This window comes from Embiotoca jacksoni, unplaced genomic scaffold, assembly GCF_022577435.1.
Source record: "Embiotoca jacksoni isolate LCO1_2020_lvr unplaced genomic scaffold, fEmbJac1.0.p SCAF_13, whole genome shotgun sequence".
Classification (NCBI taxonomy): domain Eukaryota; kingdom Metazoa; phylum Chordata; class Actinopteri; family Embiotocidae; genus Embiotoca; species Embiotoca jacksoni.
This window is the reverse complement of record NW_027185263.1, coordinates 14669009-14684787: the sequence shown is the minus strand read 5'-3', so window position 1 is coordinate 14684787 and position 15779 is coordinate 14669009. Positions and strand designations below refer to the sequence as shown.

General features: G+C 41.5%; 1 protein-coding gene across 4 annotated transcripts in view; it reads right to left on the bottom strand.

Moving 5' to 3' along the window:
• LOC138196608 (roundabout homolog 1-like) overlaps positions 1-15779 on the bottom strand; it is a 92962-nt gene that overhangs the window by 9004 nt on the left and 68179 nt on the right. For all 4 annotated transcript variants that reach the window (XM_069146835.1, XM_069146834.1, XM_069146836.1 and 1 more), the window contains 14 exons: positions 14743-14863; positions 10677-10815; positions 10445-10572; positions 6753-6877; positions 6477-6648; positions 4029-4234; positions 3857-3938; positions 3244-3412; positions 2971-3137; positions 2719-2840; positions 1653-1887; positions 1377-1498; positions 1063-1234; positions 593-790 (listed from right to left, as the gene is read on the bottom strand). In XM_069146835.1, coding sequence (XP_069002936.1) covers positions 593-790; positions 1063-1234; positions 1377-1498; positions 1653-1887; positions 2719-2840; positions 2971-3137; positions 3244-3412; positions 3857-3938; positions 4029-4234; positions 6477-6648; positions 6753-6877; positions 10445-10572; positions 10677-10815; positions 14743-14863 — 2158 coding nt within the window. The remainder of the gene's footprint in view (positions 1-592; positions 791-1062; positions 1235-1376; positions 1499-1652; positions 1888-2718; positions 2841-2970; positions 3138-3243; positions 3413-3856; positions 3939-4028; positions 4235-6476; positions 6649-6752; positions 6878-10444; positions 10573-10676; positions 10816-14742; positions 14864-15779) is intronic.

The window sequence follows — 15779 nt, the reverse complement described above, 5'->3', positions numbered from 1 at the left end:
GTCTTCATATAAAACTATGCTGTGTACAAACTCTTAAATACCGACAAGCCACCTGTGTCTTTGTCTGCCTCTGTTTCTGACTAAAGTGTCCAGGTGAGGGTTAATGGTGGTGAGAGGCAACCCGACAGACAGGGGGGAAATAACAGTAGACATGGTAATGGCAGGTTGACACACCCGTGCCTCCAACAACTGTGCAGCGCTGAGGAAATGAGACTCTACAAATAGGCGACTAAAGGTCAGCCTTTGAATGTCTGCATAGTCCCGAATGCAAATTTGTTTCTGAAGTCTTTGTGTCAAAGGAAGATTAGACCCGAGCATTTCTTTTTTTTTTTACCCTTTGATGTGATCTGCTTATCAGCCACTGAAAACATTCCCTAATATCACTGAAATGACAACTGCTGTTTAGTGTGACGGCAACATGTCCTGTCTTGATCCCCTTACCATCGTAACGACCTTGTAATGTAATCTCTGTAATGTAATCACAGAGGTTACATCATAACCTGTTTGGCACATACATTTGGCTTTTATTGTTATAAATATTCATCTGTGCGTCTACCAGTCTAAAATATAGACATAAGAGAAAGGCGCACACCTTTGCGGATGCCCGTGTACGTGCTGCTGAGGCCACTTCTCTTCTTGCGGTGACGGTAGAGCCACACGCTGAAAATCATGAGAACCAGCCAGCAGGTGGCGCCAATGCCAGCGATAAAAGCAGGTTGCTTCACCACATCCGAAATCTGAGACAACGTGTCTCTGTCCTCGCTGATATCCATCATCTGGCCTGCAGAGTCTGATCAGTGAAATCAGAAAGAGAAAAGTCAAACATTATGCAGGAAAAACAGCAGCAGAAAGCACAAATGAAGATCTCAGTGTGTTCAAAAAGGGGGCTGCAAAGATAGAAAAGTGTTAAAAATGTGAAAACTGCAGCATGATGCTGAATTCAAATTTTTACTGTACAAACAAAAGAGGCTCTGAAATACGAGTCTTCACCTTAAGATGCTGTCACTCTTTTTAAAACCACTTTTATGACATCTAACTAACGGAGTACTCCTTTACTTTTACCTAATTGAAAGAAAGCAACATCGCTCTTTACTCCGGGTCCGGCACCATTGCTTGCTGCGACCTCCACTCTGTAGCGAATTCCTGGTGCCAGGCTGGAGATGAGCACCGAGAAGGTGGAGCCGTCCACCGACTGATTCACATGGTAGCGACTCTCGTTACCCAGGCACCAGACCTGTCAGGAGAAGGTGTGGAGGAAATGAGATGACAGTGGCACCCATAGTTTTTACAAAGATGTGACTTGCAATTTAACTGGAATACACATGATTCAGAGTAGAGAAGGGAAGGCGGGAGGTTTTTCTTTTTTTTTTTTTTACCTTGTATTCCTGAATGACTCCAGCCTCTTCTGTTTCTGGAGGCGGTTTCCAGGAAACAAGGATGGCAGTCCCATTGGCATCACTCTTTGTAACTGTTACACCCTGGGGTGCTCTACTAGGGGCTAAGACAATGAGGCATACAGTTAAACAAGGAGACGTATCAAATGAGACTCTCTTCTATGCTGATGTACACTGAGTAAAACAATCCCTGGCTTTTGTATTGCCACCAATGTTGATCATTTTCTCTTTGATATTTACAGAAACTGTAGAACAAACCTTCTTCTAATGTCCTGACCACCTTCACCTCACTGTCAGCTCCCTGGAACTCATCAAAGAAGGGGCGCACTTTGAACTCGTAGATGGATGCCTTCCTCAGCTGACCGATGACCACCCCGTCCTCCCGCGGGGAATGTACCTCCAGGACGCTCCACTGGCCCTCGGGCTGGCCGTGCTCAGCAGACGCCCGGTACAGCACCTTGTAGCCCTGGATGTACGGAGACTGCTGCTCGACCTGGAGGACAAGCAGAGATAAAACATGCTGCTTAGACGCCATAGCACATGACAGATAAGCGACTAAACATCTGGTTTTGAATCAAACAGACGTATGAATGCACTGTAGTAATGCCACATACATCTAAGAGGTTAGAGCATAATCTCACTGTATGCAAGGGTGAACATCCTACAGAAAGAATCTATTAAAACTCCGTTAATTTGCTTTTCCTTTAGGGTGATACAGATTTCCTCATATCTGTGAGTTCTCACGATAAACCGCAGTATGAGGTCAGTAATAGTTTCCACTCAACGTGGTTCAAATCAAGCCAGGAGAGAACTAAGCACTTTCCATTTTAACCACGTTATTATGAGAAGGAGTGCCTTAATAGATTTCTCTTAAGGTTTCCACATAAAAATGTTGCATATACATTCTTTATGTGATTGACGCAAAGTGCAGTATATCGCACCAATGAATTCACTTTTCTGTGCTGAGGATTTATTTTCTACTAACAGAAAGAAAATGAACTATGCTATTCAATTTCTGTTTAACATTTACATGCTATATTCACTGTATCTTTATATCACACATTTTTTTCTTTGGGAAAACAGAGAACCCATTGGAAAGTATAGTTTTGCTCTATAGTAATCCCTATAATAAAAACTCTGACATTGCTGATTTTTTTCAAGGCCTGACACCTTGGCTGTTATATAATTTATTAATGTACAGTATGTGTTCACATGTACTGACAAAACTGCACATTTGACCTTTTCTCATATTTACCCTAACTCTGACTATGTGTAGCATAAAAGCACTGCTCCATGTGCACGACAGTCAACATGGTTCACTTACCATCCACTGCACCCTAACAGCTGAAGACGAAAGGATGGCCGGTGTGTGCAGGTGGATCACAACATCTCCCAGTTCTCTCTGGATGTGGCGGTGATCCACTCCCTGCATGGTGGAGGTGCTATCTATGTGCACCGAGGGAAGGAAAGACGTAAAATAGCAAAAATTACATGTCCATTTGAGATTAAATAAACATGATGCTTCTCTGCATGGGTCTTAAAAACTTTGAAAAAGGAATGGAAAAGCGGCACTGACCCTGTGTTCTGACCGAGTCAGAGATTGGACTCGGGTCACTGAGACCATGAGCGTTCACTGCTCTGACCATAAAAAGGTAGATAGCTCCAGGCTTCAGGTTTCTCAAGACAAAGGTCTGTGCCTTCACATGCTCGGCGAGGGTCATCCATCTGCTGCTTAATGTATAACTTCAGAGAGAGGTGAAAAAATTATGATGCAAGGGATTTTTTTTTTCATCAATATGTGTATATAGAATAAGTCATTAAAACATGTTGGTTTCTATGTATGTCTAACCTGAATGCCTCTATTAGGTAAGATGTAGGTGGTGCACCGGCACCGAGGCTCGACTTCCAGGACAGAGTGACGGAGGTAGGGCTGATGTCAGTCACCTCAGGTTTAGATGGAGCACTGGGAATCAGGTTAGGGTCTGCAGGATGACCGGACTGGACTACTACTCCAAACTCTGCCGAGAGAAACCCATAAATTAAATAAAAAGTTAACCACGCAGGACTCCTTTTCGAGCATTTTTATAATTTTTTTTTAAAGCTGGGTCTCATTATAAAGAACCCAGCCCGTTATCAGGCCAAAGTGTGTAATACACCCATATGTCCAGTAGAGGATACTGTGTAAGTGTCACGTATTGCTTCACCTAAGCGTGAAAAGTACAAGGCCTGACCAGGCTCAAAGAAGGAGGTCATGTGACAAAAATACAAAGAGTGATAAAGTCTGAGTAGGGAGAGAAAAATGTTTGAGTTCACGAACCAAGTAGTTTTGGTGCCTAAAAGTATATCTCAATAAAAAGTGTGTCACATTTAACCCAAACTATGAGCCTCACTCAGCCTAACCACGTAGTATTTAATAGCACCTTACCTGTCACGATATAGTCTACCCGGTTGGAATAACCTACCTTCCACTTGCAAGTACGCTGTCCAAGAAGCCTCTCCGTTGGGACTAGAAGCTACACAAGTGTAGAAGCCTGTGTCTCCCAACTGGGAAGAGAAGGTGCAGCGGCAGACATTAGTAGGTTGGTTTGGCTCGGTGCCTGTTCTCACTAACTGCTGTATTACTAAATCTCCTACCTTAGCGTAGTGAATCTTCAGTGATCCTGTTTCTGTGAGGGACATACGGGAATCCACGGGAGACACCACCACACCATCCCTCTTCCAGTGGACTGTAGGAGGTGGAGTGCCGGCAGTCTGGCAATCCAGTTCTACTGTGCTGTCTACAGGAACAGTCTGATTGAACGGGCCCTGCCTAATGACAGGCGGAGGGTGGTCTGACCCAGCTAATAAAACACAAAGGGAGGAAAGTGAAAGAATAACAATGTTAACATGTTCCCTGTAGTCCCATTGCATATTATACTGTTTTACTACATAAAACAGAAACCCTATCATAACAGTATGCAGTATATTCACACTGGGAACACTACGAAATGTAGTCTAGACACTTTCAGGAAAAAGGCAACATTGCCTACAAAATGTAAATATAAAGTCATTATATACCTGAAAACATTTGGTTCATAATTGATGATGTTTTCAATCTTAGTAGTGGCATTAATGTCCCACAGTCCATCTAGTATGAAATACACTCTATACACACAATATACAACTAATTTAATTGGGGAAATATATTTTGGAGATATTCCAAAACTCCTCCTTTGAAGAAATTTCCCCTCGGGGATTAATAAAATGAATAAAATCAAAATAAAAAAAAAATAAAAAAATCAAATAATAAAATTGTTATATCCAATGCATCTGCAAACTATCAACACAAAATCTTCAGGATCAAGTTGTTTTTAATGCACTACATGATTAATAGTACATAAATATGAAAACGAGTGGGAGTGTCGGGTAGACAAGTTGTTAAGATGCATATGATGTGATTGTACATCTAAAATTTTCATCCAGACTGGAACCTTTGTGGCAATTTGTCACCCATCTCTCTTTATCTCTGCATTTTCCTGTCAGTGTGTCGACTTTCACTTTCAAAAAGAGGCAAACTCCCCAAAAAAAGTGTCACTGTCAACAGCGTCTCATGGAAATAGAAACTGGGAGTTGATGTTCATAAAAGGTCAAAGCTATAAAGAGAGACAGAAATAAAAGTAAGAAAGATTAAAAGAGAGAAAATGAATTGCTGAAAAACAGATAAGATGTGAGAGATATTGAGAGGAAAATTGGTAAAGGGGGAGAACAATAGGCTTAGATGGCTGTGCAGGCAGTGGAGGAAAAAGAAATCAACTTTTCCCCTCCAGCGGAGAGCAACTAATCGTTCTTTGGGTAGTAGGTACCGCTGGAGCCGGATCCAATCATGACGGCAAAGCCCAACTAATAACAGTTCCACTTAGATAACAGAGCTCTCTCTCTCTTACATTTTAAAACCCTGTGGATGGGGGCAGGAGTTCTAGATAAATAAATAAATAATACCAACAAAAAAAAAGGTGATGGAAACATGCCTTGAAAACTGCCAGAGGTAATGCGAACCAGTTATTACCATACAAATGCACCACTCCAAATGGGGATGAGAGGAGTGTGGTGGGATGGAGAGAATTTTGGGGGGGAGGGAAAGGAAACAAGTACAAGTGCAGACCACTGAAAACACACACACAAAAAATGACAACCCCCTGCCCACCCTTTATTTTTTTTTTTACTTTTCCCCCTATTTCCACAGAGCAGACTCCACTCATTTCACTGCGACAGTGGCAGCAGAACACATAGCAAAACACATGACCAATACGAGCAGAAGATTGTCCATTATAACTAACAGGGCTACATGAACAGCTCGGTGTGTGAATGCATTAACTGTCTATTAACACCTGAAGCAATTATCTTCATTAATACAATGTATGTACATAGTACAAAGTTACAGACACGTGTATTAATAATCACACAGGTGTGTAATTACTGGTGTGAGCCTCCAAGCACATTTAAATTGCTTTTTTTTTTTTAAAGCAATTAACACAGTTATTTTATCATGTCAGGTTTGGAGTAGAGTCCCTCAGACTACTTTCCATTAAAAAGAAGAACCTGGAAATGACATCATATGTCAATACTGCAGTCTTAATTTAAAAACGACTGCAGCAGAGTAGAACAAAGACTGTGCTGTATTCATGCAAAATAGGTTATCGTGATTTATAATTATTGTATTTCTGTAAACAAAGCCTGGTTTTTAGATTATTTAATAGTTTCAAGGAGGAAATGTTATATTTTAAAAGGTAAGCGAGATAAGGGCAGGAACTCTATACAGGCACTCCCCACGGAAACAAGATTCTGAGCCCAACATGTGAATAGCATGTCATGAAATCCCTCCCCTGACGGTAACCAAGGCCAACTACCACACCCATCAGTGAGGTTTCTCTCACCAACCAAAGCAAAACTGTAGCCTAATACACCTGCTCAACAAAGAAACACTGCAGCAGTAAAGTAGTGTGTTCAGCCAAAAGACAAAAGAAAGAAGCTTTAAAAAAAAAAAAAAAAAAAAATCAACCCCCCCTCCATCTGCCCTCCATCACTCCTTCCCTTTTTACTCACAGTCTGTAACCTCCAGCAGGGCTTTGGTAATAACACTGCCAGCGATGTTGAGAGCCTGGCAGCTGTAGAAGCCGCCATCAGAGCGCTGAACATCAGTAATGGTCAAACTGCCCATCTGGGAGACAGACAGACGGCTAAAAGGCTGCGGTGGCTGGTAGGAGAACAGAAGACTCTGAGAGGGGGAGATGGGGGGGATCGCAGTTAGAAACCCATTCATTATCTTTATTTACACTGAGTAGTGATTTAGCGTGATGACAGACTGAGGGTCAGTCTCACCTCGCTGCCCTCCCTCTGCCAGAAAATAGCGGGCTGCGGGTTGCCGGTGGCCTCGCATTGGAAGGTGACCATCCTGCCCACTGCCACCACCTGGTTCCTGGGGCGTATGGCAAACGCTGGGGGCACTGCAGAAAAAGAGAGGCCTGAATTTACCTGCCAGCCTGATACATTTTCATCATTCTCAGTTTGAGAACATCTCAGTATGCATAAAAAGCTCAAGAAAAAAAGCTTAAGTGCCTATGTAGCAAGAAAGAATAATTTTTTTTTACCTTTTTTAAAATGAAAAAACATTAAATTTATATTCATTTACCCACAAATGACAGGAATTACATACTGTAGAGGTGGATGGAATTACAGTGCACATAGGACAGTGACAGGCGCTCATGATTTCCTGATGTTGTCTGATGGTGGATGAGGGATGGATGACAACTTACCAGTATTGACTACAAGGGGAAAAGACAGAAGAAAAAGAGCAATGTAATGAGTGATCAGGGTGATACGCAACTACAATGATACACTTCACAGTATTGGTACATGCTTAAATGAGTATGTACAATGGAACAGCTAATAAAGGACAGTTTTTCAAGAAAACATGTATCTACAAAGCATGAACAGATTATGAGATTGGGCACAGGCGTGTAACAGACCACCCCATATCCCTTCTACGAACTGAAAACAGTTGCAGTTCCATCTCTTTGTGGTCATTTTACAACTCTTTGTCATTGCTCTGCTTCACTCTGTGGTTGTGTTTCCTCTCTGTGGTTGTTTTAGTCAGCGTTTGTAACCATCTCGTATCTGTTTGGATTAATTTTGCCTCTATTTGAAGTTGTTTTGTGTGTCCTCAGTCATTTGCATCTTTTTGTGCTCATTTTGTCGTTTTTTGCATCTCTTTGTATTTGCTGTTTGTCTCTGTTGTAGTTTTGAATCATTTTGAGCCAGTTTTCATCTCTTTGTAGTTAGCTTGAGAACGTTTTGTCATTTCAAACAAAGGCTCTCTAGCCCACAGAACCCGATCCTGTTGGGCTCCTGGCCCAGTGTCCGTTTATTAATTCTCACAAGTGCATTATTCATAATTGTGCTTTTCATTTGCAGTGAATTATATTTTTATTTAATCAATTCTCTTTTATGTTTCTAACATTCTTTACCAAACCTGGTGGTCATGAGAATATTTTGTGTATTTCATTAAAAAGTGAAGAAATATTTGTCCTCCTTAATAGTGAAATATGGAAAGTATCAATGACTAATGTAAGTGACCCATGGTTATTTTGGATGACCGACTCTTGTATATATAAATATATATATACACAGTTAAGGCAGGATGCTATGTCAGATTTAACCGTTTATTACAGAATGATGTACTATATTTGTGTTTGGTGGTGACTCTGCTCCAATGATGCTCTAGAAGAATCTGAGAGAGCATGACAGACAGTTCCTGAGATCACAACCCCCCAGCAAACACAACATTTAAATGAATGAACCCAATATAAGCAAAGAAAAGTATTTTCTGACTCCCTGCCTGCCTGAACGAAGCTCCATTACATACAGAAGAGTTTGAAAATGGTGCACATGAAAGCAGATCATGCTTTAGGAATGAAAAGTCAAAAGAATGTTAATGTGCTCCATACTCCAAAAATAAACAAATAAAATAGCAGTAAAAGTAGACTGTTTATTCTCAATTAGGCCCAGCAGCAGACTTGTTGACTGTGACGTGTGAAAAAGTATATGTAATTGCTGGTTTGACTCACTGAGCCAGCCAGCCTAGAGGCATATTTGAACAAACCTATAATCGCCCAATGAGGACACAAAGCTGTGAGGGGGTGAGCAAGGGAGCATTGTGTCTGGGATAGGGGGGGGAGAACGGGGATCTGCTGGTGCTATCCAGGGACCTTGACTGTAATAAGTGCACCACACAAACAATGACACATTTGGAGTCGGGAACGACTGAACATCTTGACATCTGTTAAATAGATTTATAGTGAAATGAAGTGCTACAGCGAAGCAGCTGGTTTTGGAAACACTGAGGGGGATGACTGTGGTAAAGCGGGGTTCAAGCACCCGGTCTGCGAAGACATATATAGTTATATATTGTTTTCATTTGAATTTCTGTAACAGTAATGCAACAGTATATGAAACATGTAACAATAGAGGCAGACTCTCTAAGCAGTTAAGATGTGAAGAGGTTCTCACTCTATGAAAGACTACGTGGGCAAAAAGTGTGACAATTTAAGAAAAATACTGCTCAACATAAAATTGCAAAGATTTGGGGATTTCATCATCTATAGTACATAATATCATTAAAAGATTCAGAGAATCCAGAGTATACAAGGGACAATAATGAAAACCAATAATGGATGACCATTATCTTCGGCCTTTAAGTGGCATTGCATTAAAAACAGACACAATTCTGAAGGGAAAATTACTGCATGGGCTCAGAAACACTTCTAAAAACCACTGTCTGTGAACACACTTTGTCTCTGCATACACAAATGCAGGTTAAAACTGCATCTGATATGTTGTCTTTGGTCTATTTTCAATTAAATATGGGTTTACATGATTTGCCACTCATTCCATTCAGTTTATATTTACATTTTACACAGCTTCCCAACTTTTTTGGAAATAGGGTTGTATTTTAATGAGTGCAATGCTGGAATGTCATTACATACTAACAATGAGCTTCTTGGCTTGTTACATCTGTTTCAAATGGCAATTGTTTAATATCAACCAAATGTTCTAGGTCAGTACAAATGATTCAGTGGTTATGACTGTGGCTACGATATGAGCAAAGCCAGAGCTTAAGAGGGAAAGTATTTCTTTTTTTTATTTCATTATGAGACATGCATTCACTTTGATAGCTTCTTGTTTCTTCCCATAAAGAACACCTCTACTCATCTCCCATATCCTTACTCTTCTCCATTTACTTCTAAAATTAGCAATGCTTCCCCTCGACGCTCATTTTCTCAGGTTTTTGGAGGAAGAGGAAGTCAATGTAATTGATGCCATATCACTTCCCAGCATGCAAGCAGCACTCCCTTATCTGTAATTAAGTCCTACTGTCCTCACAGTACACAGTATGTCACCCACTGTGTCACCGCCGTGTGTGTGTTTATGTGTTTAGGTCGGTTTGTGCAGCTACAAGAGGTGTCTGACTGCTTATTTCCTGTCACTGATTTAAGAACTGAAGGGTGTCATTGTGGCAGGACAGCTTGGACCAAATGAATCCATTTTCCGCAGTTACGTAAACACTTACTTTGTGTGCTCACATTACTATGAGACGCACTGTCAACAAACTCATGCATTCTCTTATACTGCTTGTTATTTAGATCTGGTGACAGCTGCAGACATTATATGACCTTCTGCTGGGAAGTGAGAAGGAGAAAAAAAAAGCGCAGACACATGAAAACCCCAGAGATAACTCTGCCTGTCTGTACTGTTGATGAGAGAAACCTAAGGCACAATGATGAAAACTAGGTCTTCATAAAAGGCAAAGCTGTGTAAAAGTCTCTCCTTGCTAATTTGTGACACTACGAGACAGGATTAGTTCTCCAGTTAGCTCAGGAACAACTGCCAGGCAAACACTTCTCATCCATGAAAAGGAAACCTGAGGCCTTGGAAAAAGTGTATGAACTCTATATTCTCGAGAAGGTGGTGCTATGGTTGGAGGTTATTACGTGTGAAGGTTGGGTTGTACTGACCGTGCACAGTGAGCGTGGCGGATGCTTCAGACTTCCCCACCATGTTCTCCACCACACATGTATAGGATCCCTCATCTGAAGAGGTCACTTGGCGAACAATCAAGGTATGGTCCTCGAGGATTTCGAATCTGCGGGCAGGACGGACACACACACACTCAAGAGATGAAAGAGCAAGTTGAAACACCATGGTTGCATGGTAAATTACTGTATGTATGGGGCCTTTGTGAGTTACCTGCCCTTTGGCAGGTCAGAATCATCTTTCCTCCAGCGGACAGTGGGAACAGGGTCTCCTTGAACCACACAGTGGAACTCCACGCTCTCGTCTGCCAACACCACTACACTGCTGGGCCGCTTCACAAAGGTCGGCCGCTCTGGGGGGCAGCACAACAGCAGGAAACACAAATATCAGCCTAATCTTCACCATCGTCATGCTCCTCAGTGCCATCTGCAGTGTGATCCAAACATCTGAGACCACGTTTAAAATCTGTCAGATTTCCATGTGAAGCTGCAAATAATGAAAGGATTTGGAAGAAATAAAATAATAAAAAGTTATGAAATGTAAAAATGAAGAGGACATTTAAAATTCTGCACTGTTTCTAGGTCAGCAGCCAGATTTAGAAAACAGTGAAGTGGCATTGATCTTGTTAACTTCTTTGAACAAAAGGTCCAATTTCCTTCAGAAAATCCTCCTGAGCAGCTTTTGAATGCTACTTCCATGGAAGGATACAACTCGGCTCATCAGAGGCTTTTTCAGGTGAATAAACCTGCAGCTATTGTTAACTTGTTGTAAATATGTCCGTGCCTCAAACTTCCAGTAGAACCTGGTATAGTAAGCAGCATTGTGATAGTGGGAAACATGGCATCAGAACTAGATAAAAGAGTCACAAGACAGATTGTAATTCCAAGCAAAGAGAGGCTTTTTCTGCATCAAATCATAGACAGGCTGAAGGTTTCTAAGGGGGCAGGGAATGACACTAAAAAGCACATTAAGGCAGATCAAGAATGACCACACCATCAGAGCATCAACACATCAAGCTCAGTTCACTGAGATAGAAAAGCAATGACATCACAGATACAGAATTTGCTACATAAAGAAGACAATCCACAAAAGTCCTGTCAAAAGAAGGCAGTTGGAGAGGGTGAATAGCGATCTCTATACCACTTAGTGTGGCCTAAGCCATAGCAGCATTTCACAGTGAACCAACTATTCACGGATGAATCCAAGTTTTAGTTTTGTGGCAGTAACAGAAGGGTGTATGTAAGGCGACCAACAGAAGAGAGGATGATATAACAGTGTATGAAACCCACAGGAAAACGCTGTGGTGCGAATAGTCATGTCTGGGGCTGTCTTAACTACTCTGGAGTTAATTCAATTAAATTAAATTCAATTAAATTTTATTTATATAGCGCCAAATCACAACAGAGGTTATTTCATGGCATTTAACACATCAAAGTCCTTACAGCAAAACTTTACAATATTATACAGAGAAACCCAACAATTCAACAATTCCCACATAAGCTGGGAGGGGAAAAAACTCCTCTTTAAGGGAGAAAAACCTCCAACAGAGGGAAGGAAAAACTCCCTCTTAACAGGAAGAAACCTCCGACAGAACCAGGCTCAGGGGTGTGCGGCCATCTGCCTCGACCGGTTGGGGTGAGAAGAGAGCAGAGAGAGAAAAGGACAGCATAGAGATACAAGAGAAGAACTGTTGGTGGAGACGACATTCGCAGAGCAGCGACATGCAGCTCCATGGCGGGACATCTACAAAAGAAAGAAGAGAAACTACACGAGCGAGGGAACTGAATGGAGACAACAATAAGCAAAAACTATGGGAGAGAAAAAGATGGTGAGGTGTGAGTCAGTTAAAGAGTAGGAGGAAAGAAAAGAAGCTCAGCGTGTAACGAGGTCCCCCAGCAGCGTCGGCCTATAACAGCATAACTAAGGGTTGGTTCAGGTCCACCTGAGCCAGCCCTAACTAAATGCTTTATCAAAAAGGAACGTTTTGAGTCTAATCTTAAAGCTAGAGAGGGTTTCTGCCCCTCGAACACAAACTGGGAGCTGGTTCAACAGGAGAGGAGCCTGAAAACTGAAGGCTCTGCCTCCCATTCTACTTCTGGAAACTCTAGGAACCACAAGCAGACCAGCATACTGAGAGCGAAGTACTCTGCTTGGATTATATGGTTCTATAAGATCTCTAAGATATGATGGAGCCTGGTCATGCAGAGTTTTGTAAATCAGCAAGAGAATTTTAAATTATATTCTTGATTTAATAGGAAACCAGTGAAGAGAAGCTAAAACAGGAGAAATATGATCTCTCCTGCTAAATCCCGTCAGTACTCTTGCTGCAGCATTTTGGACCAGCTGCAGGGTTTTTAAAAACTCAGAGAATTCAGTTAGAAACTCTGAATAAAGACCAGGTGGGTGATAAACAACAACAAATAGAATCAGTTTCTGTGCTTTCCAATTTGGGTGTGAGAGACTAAGAGTCAGACTCTCAAATGAATAACAACTAAATTTCGGTCTCAGATTAATTGATAAGCTTGAGTGGAAGATTGCTGCCACTCCTCCTCCTCGGCCTGAATCTCCGGGAATATGATAATTAATATGACTGGGAGGAGTTGCTTCATTAATACTAATGTATTCTTCCTGTTGCAGCCAGGTCTCTGTGAGACGGAATAAATCAATCTGATGATCAGTTTTAAGTCATTTACTAACAGAGAGAGATCTGATATTTAATAGTCCGCTTTTAATTGTCAAATTTTTGTATCCATTAATTTGGTAGGATCAATTTTTATTAAATTTTTATTGATACATTTGTTGTTGAGTTTTTTTAAATATAGGTGATCTGGGTACAGACACAACCTTTGTTGGATGTTGAATGTTTTGGGTGAGTGACAGCTCTAAAGAAGCTGCAGAGGAGCGTGTAAGACTGCAACTCTGCGTCCTGGCCTCAACCCTGGGATGTCAGGTTTTATGGGTGTTAAGAGACATGGCCATATTTCTAGAAAGAAGAGCTGCACCATCCAAAGTAGGATGGATGCCGTCTCTCCGGATCAGACCAGGTTTTCCCCAGAAACTATTCCAATTGTTAATAAAGCCCACATTGTTAATTGGACACTTGCATTGAAATTGACCACAACCTGACTACCTGCAGATGAGCACAAACACGCTTTAACGCTTTGACAAACTACTTAAAGGACCAAAGACTTCTGACTGTCATAGACTTTTGTCCACAGTCACTTGAACTCAAACCCACTGAACATTTACTTATAGAGTGAGAAACCCAAACATTCCCAAAGTCACAAGATGCTCTTTGCAACATGGTCAGATCAGGCTGGGATAACATGGGTTATGAGGTTATGACAAACATTTAAAGTCCACGTATGCTGTCATTAAAGCAAAATGATTAAATACCAAACACAAAGATATTCTCAAATACCTGCACAGAGCTTTAGTTTTTCACTTAAATTGTTAAGTTGATATCATTAATTGTAATGGAATATTTTATATCAAAGTCAGGTTGCCATGATTCCAAACCAATTGCTTGAGGAATTTAATCAAGAAGATAATCCCCTCAAAAAAAGGAACAAATTGACCAGACATAAAAGACAGTCATCAACTTTATCATTGAGTTTGGAAAAATTATATTCAAAATTGTAGACATTAACACCTGTCTATCTTCATAAAACTAAGTAATTTATTATTTATAGCTTGTAGAACAGGATACATTGACCTGTTTCTGTATTCAGCAGGATTATGATCATAGCCTTGAAAAGCTCTATGAGGCCCTCCGCTGTATATTTGCAACCCAAACCAAGGTCATCTAACCGTGTGATACTCCATTGGAATGGAAAGTGTTAGGAAAATAAGTGTGTGCGTGTCTGTGTGTGTGTGTGTGTGTGTGTGTGTGTGTGTGTGTGTGTGTGTGTGTGTGTGTGTGTGTGTGCGTGCGTGCGTGCGTGCGTGCGTGTGTGTGTGTGTGTGTGTGAAGGAGGGGGGAGGGTGGAGTGGAGAATAGAGAATGGAATCAGGCATTTGGGGGTGGGAGGTGTTGGATGCACAGTACCATGGTGAGCTCTTATACTTAAAGGTTATAACGTTTCAGATGGAGCAGCGGTAGACATTCAGCGCATGTTTGGATAGTAGAGCTGCATAATCAACATAATTAATGGGTTATTATACCCCGCAGACAAAAAACCTTGTACGCTGGCCCGGCAAACTAAAACCACGTGAACTGAGAGAGCACTTAGACAAAGTGAAGCGCTGCAACGTTGTGAAACGCAATGACAAATTTTACCGAGCACCGTGAGTTCGGCGATCTCGCTCTCCCTCTCTCCCACCATGTTGGTTCCAACACAGATGTACTTCCCCGCATCGCTCTTCCTGGTGTTGGTGATCATCAGCTTGCCGCTCCGAATCTAAAAGAAAGCAGAGAAAAATAAATATTTGCACTGCTGTATTTGCACAGGATCTGGCCGACCGTATGTGTCTTGTGCATATTCATAATGCATGTAATGATTTGGCTGTAAATTTTGAAATTGTATGATAAAATGGGCCACAGCTAATGTTTCCTCTGTGTGACATTGCCACCCGCATATAATTACATCTTTGGCTGTTTTCCATTGGGAAAATAATCCTTTTTTTTTGTGCACTTGATGGGATAACAACAGTGTTGTGCAAGCTTGTGTGCATCAGTATTGCTCTGTATATCTGAGGAATAGAATTTGCACTGTCTTTCAAGCTGCACGGAAGGTCACCTATTATGAAATTACATAATTCATATCTAGTGCTCCGCGAGAACCCTGGGAACAAAGACACGGCCTCTTTGTAGAGAGGTTTCTTAGATGTTCTGTCAGCTTACTTTGCCTTTCCCAAACTTTTTTTTCCTTTCCCTTCCATATATATGCTCACACACACAGGCACACCCACACAACAAAGAGGTCGATGACATGTGCGCTCCATGCTGTTTTCAGTTTTTTCTATCCACCACTACGCCCCCACAGACCATGGTAGCCGTCTTTACAGTGCTTTGAATGCGAGTTTCTGTACTCATAGTCTGCAGCTACCCAGTGTTAGAGGTGATACCAGAACAGCAGTGAGTAGACGTGGTACTGCATCGTGAAAACATACTGATCTGAAGACCTAAAAAACAAACACAAAGACACTCTCTGCAACCAGACATCTGAAACCTTCTCGCAGGCATCAGCTTCAATTAAACTTTCTGCCCCGTTATTATGCTTTGAGATTGCTTCTTTCCTACTCACACTAGGCGAAGGAATCAAACTATTCATGCATGCCTGCCACAGACACACGTAGCACACAGCACAGCTCTGC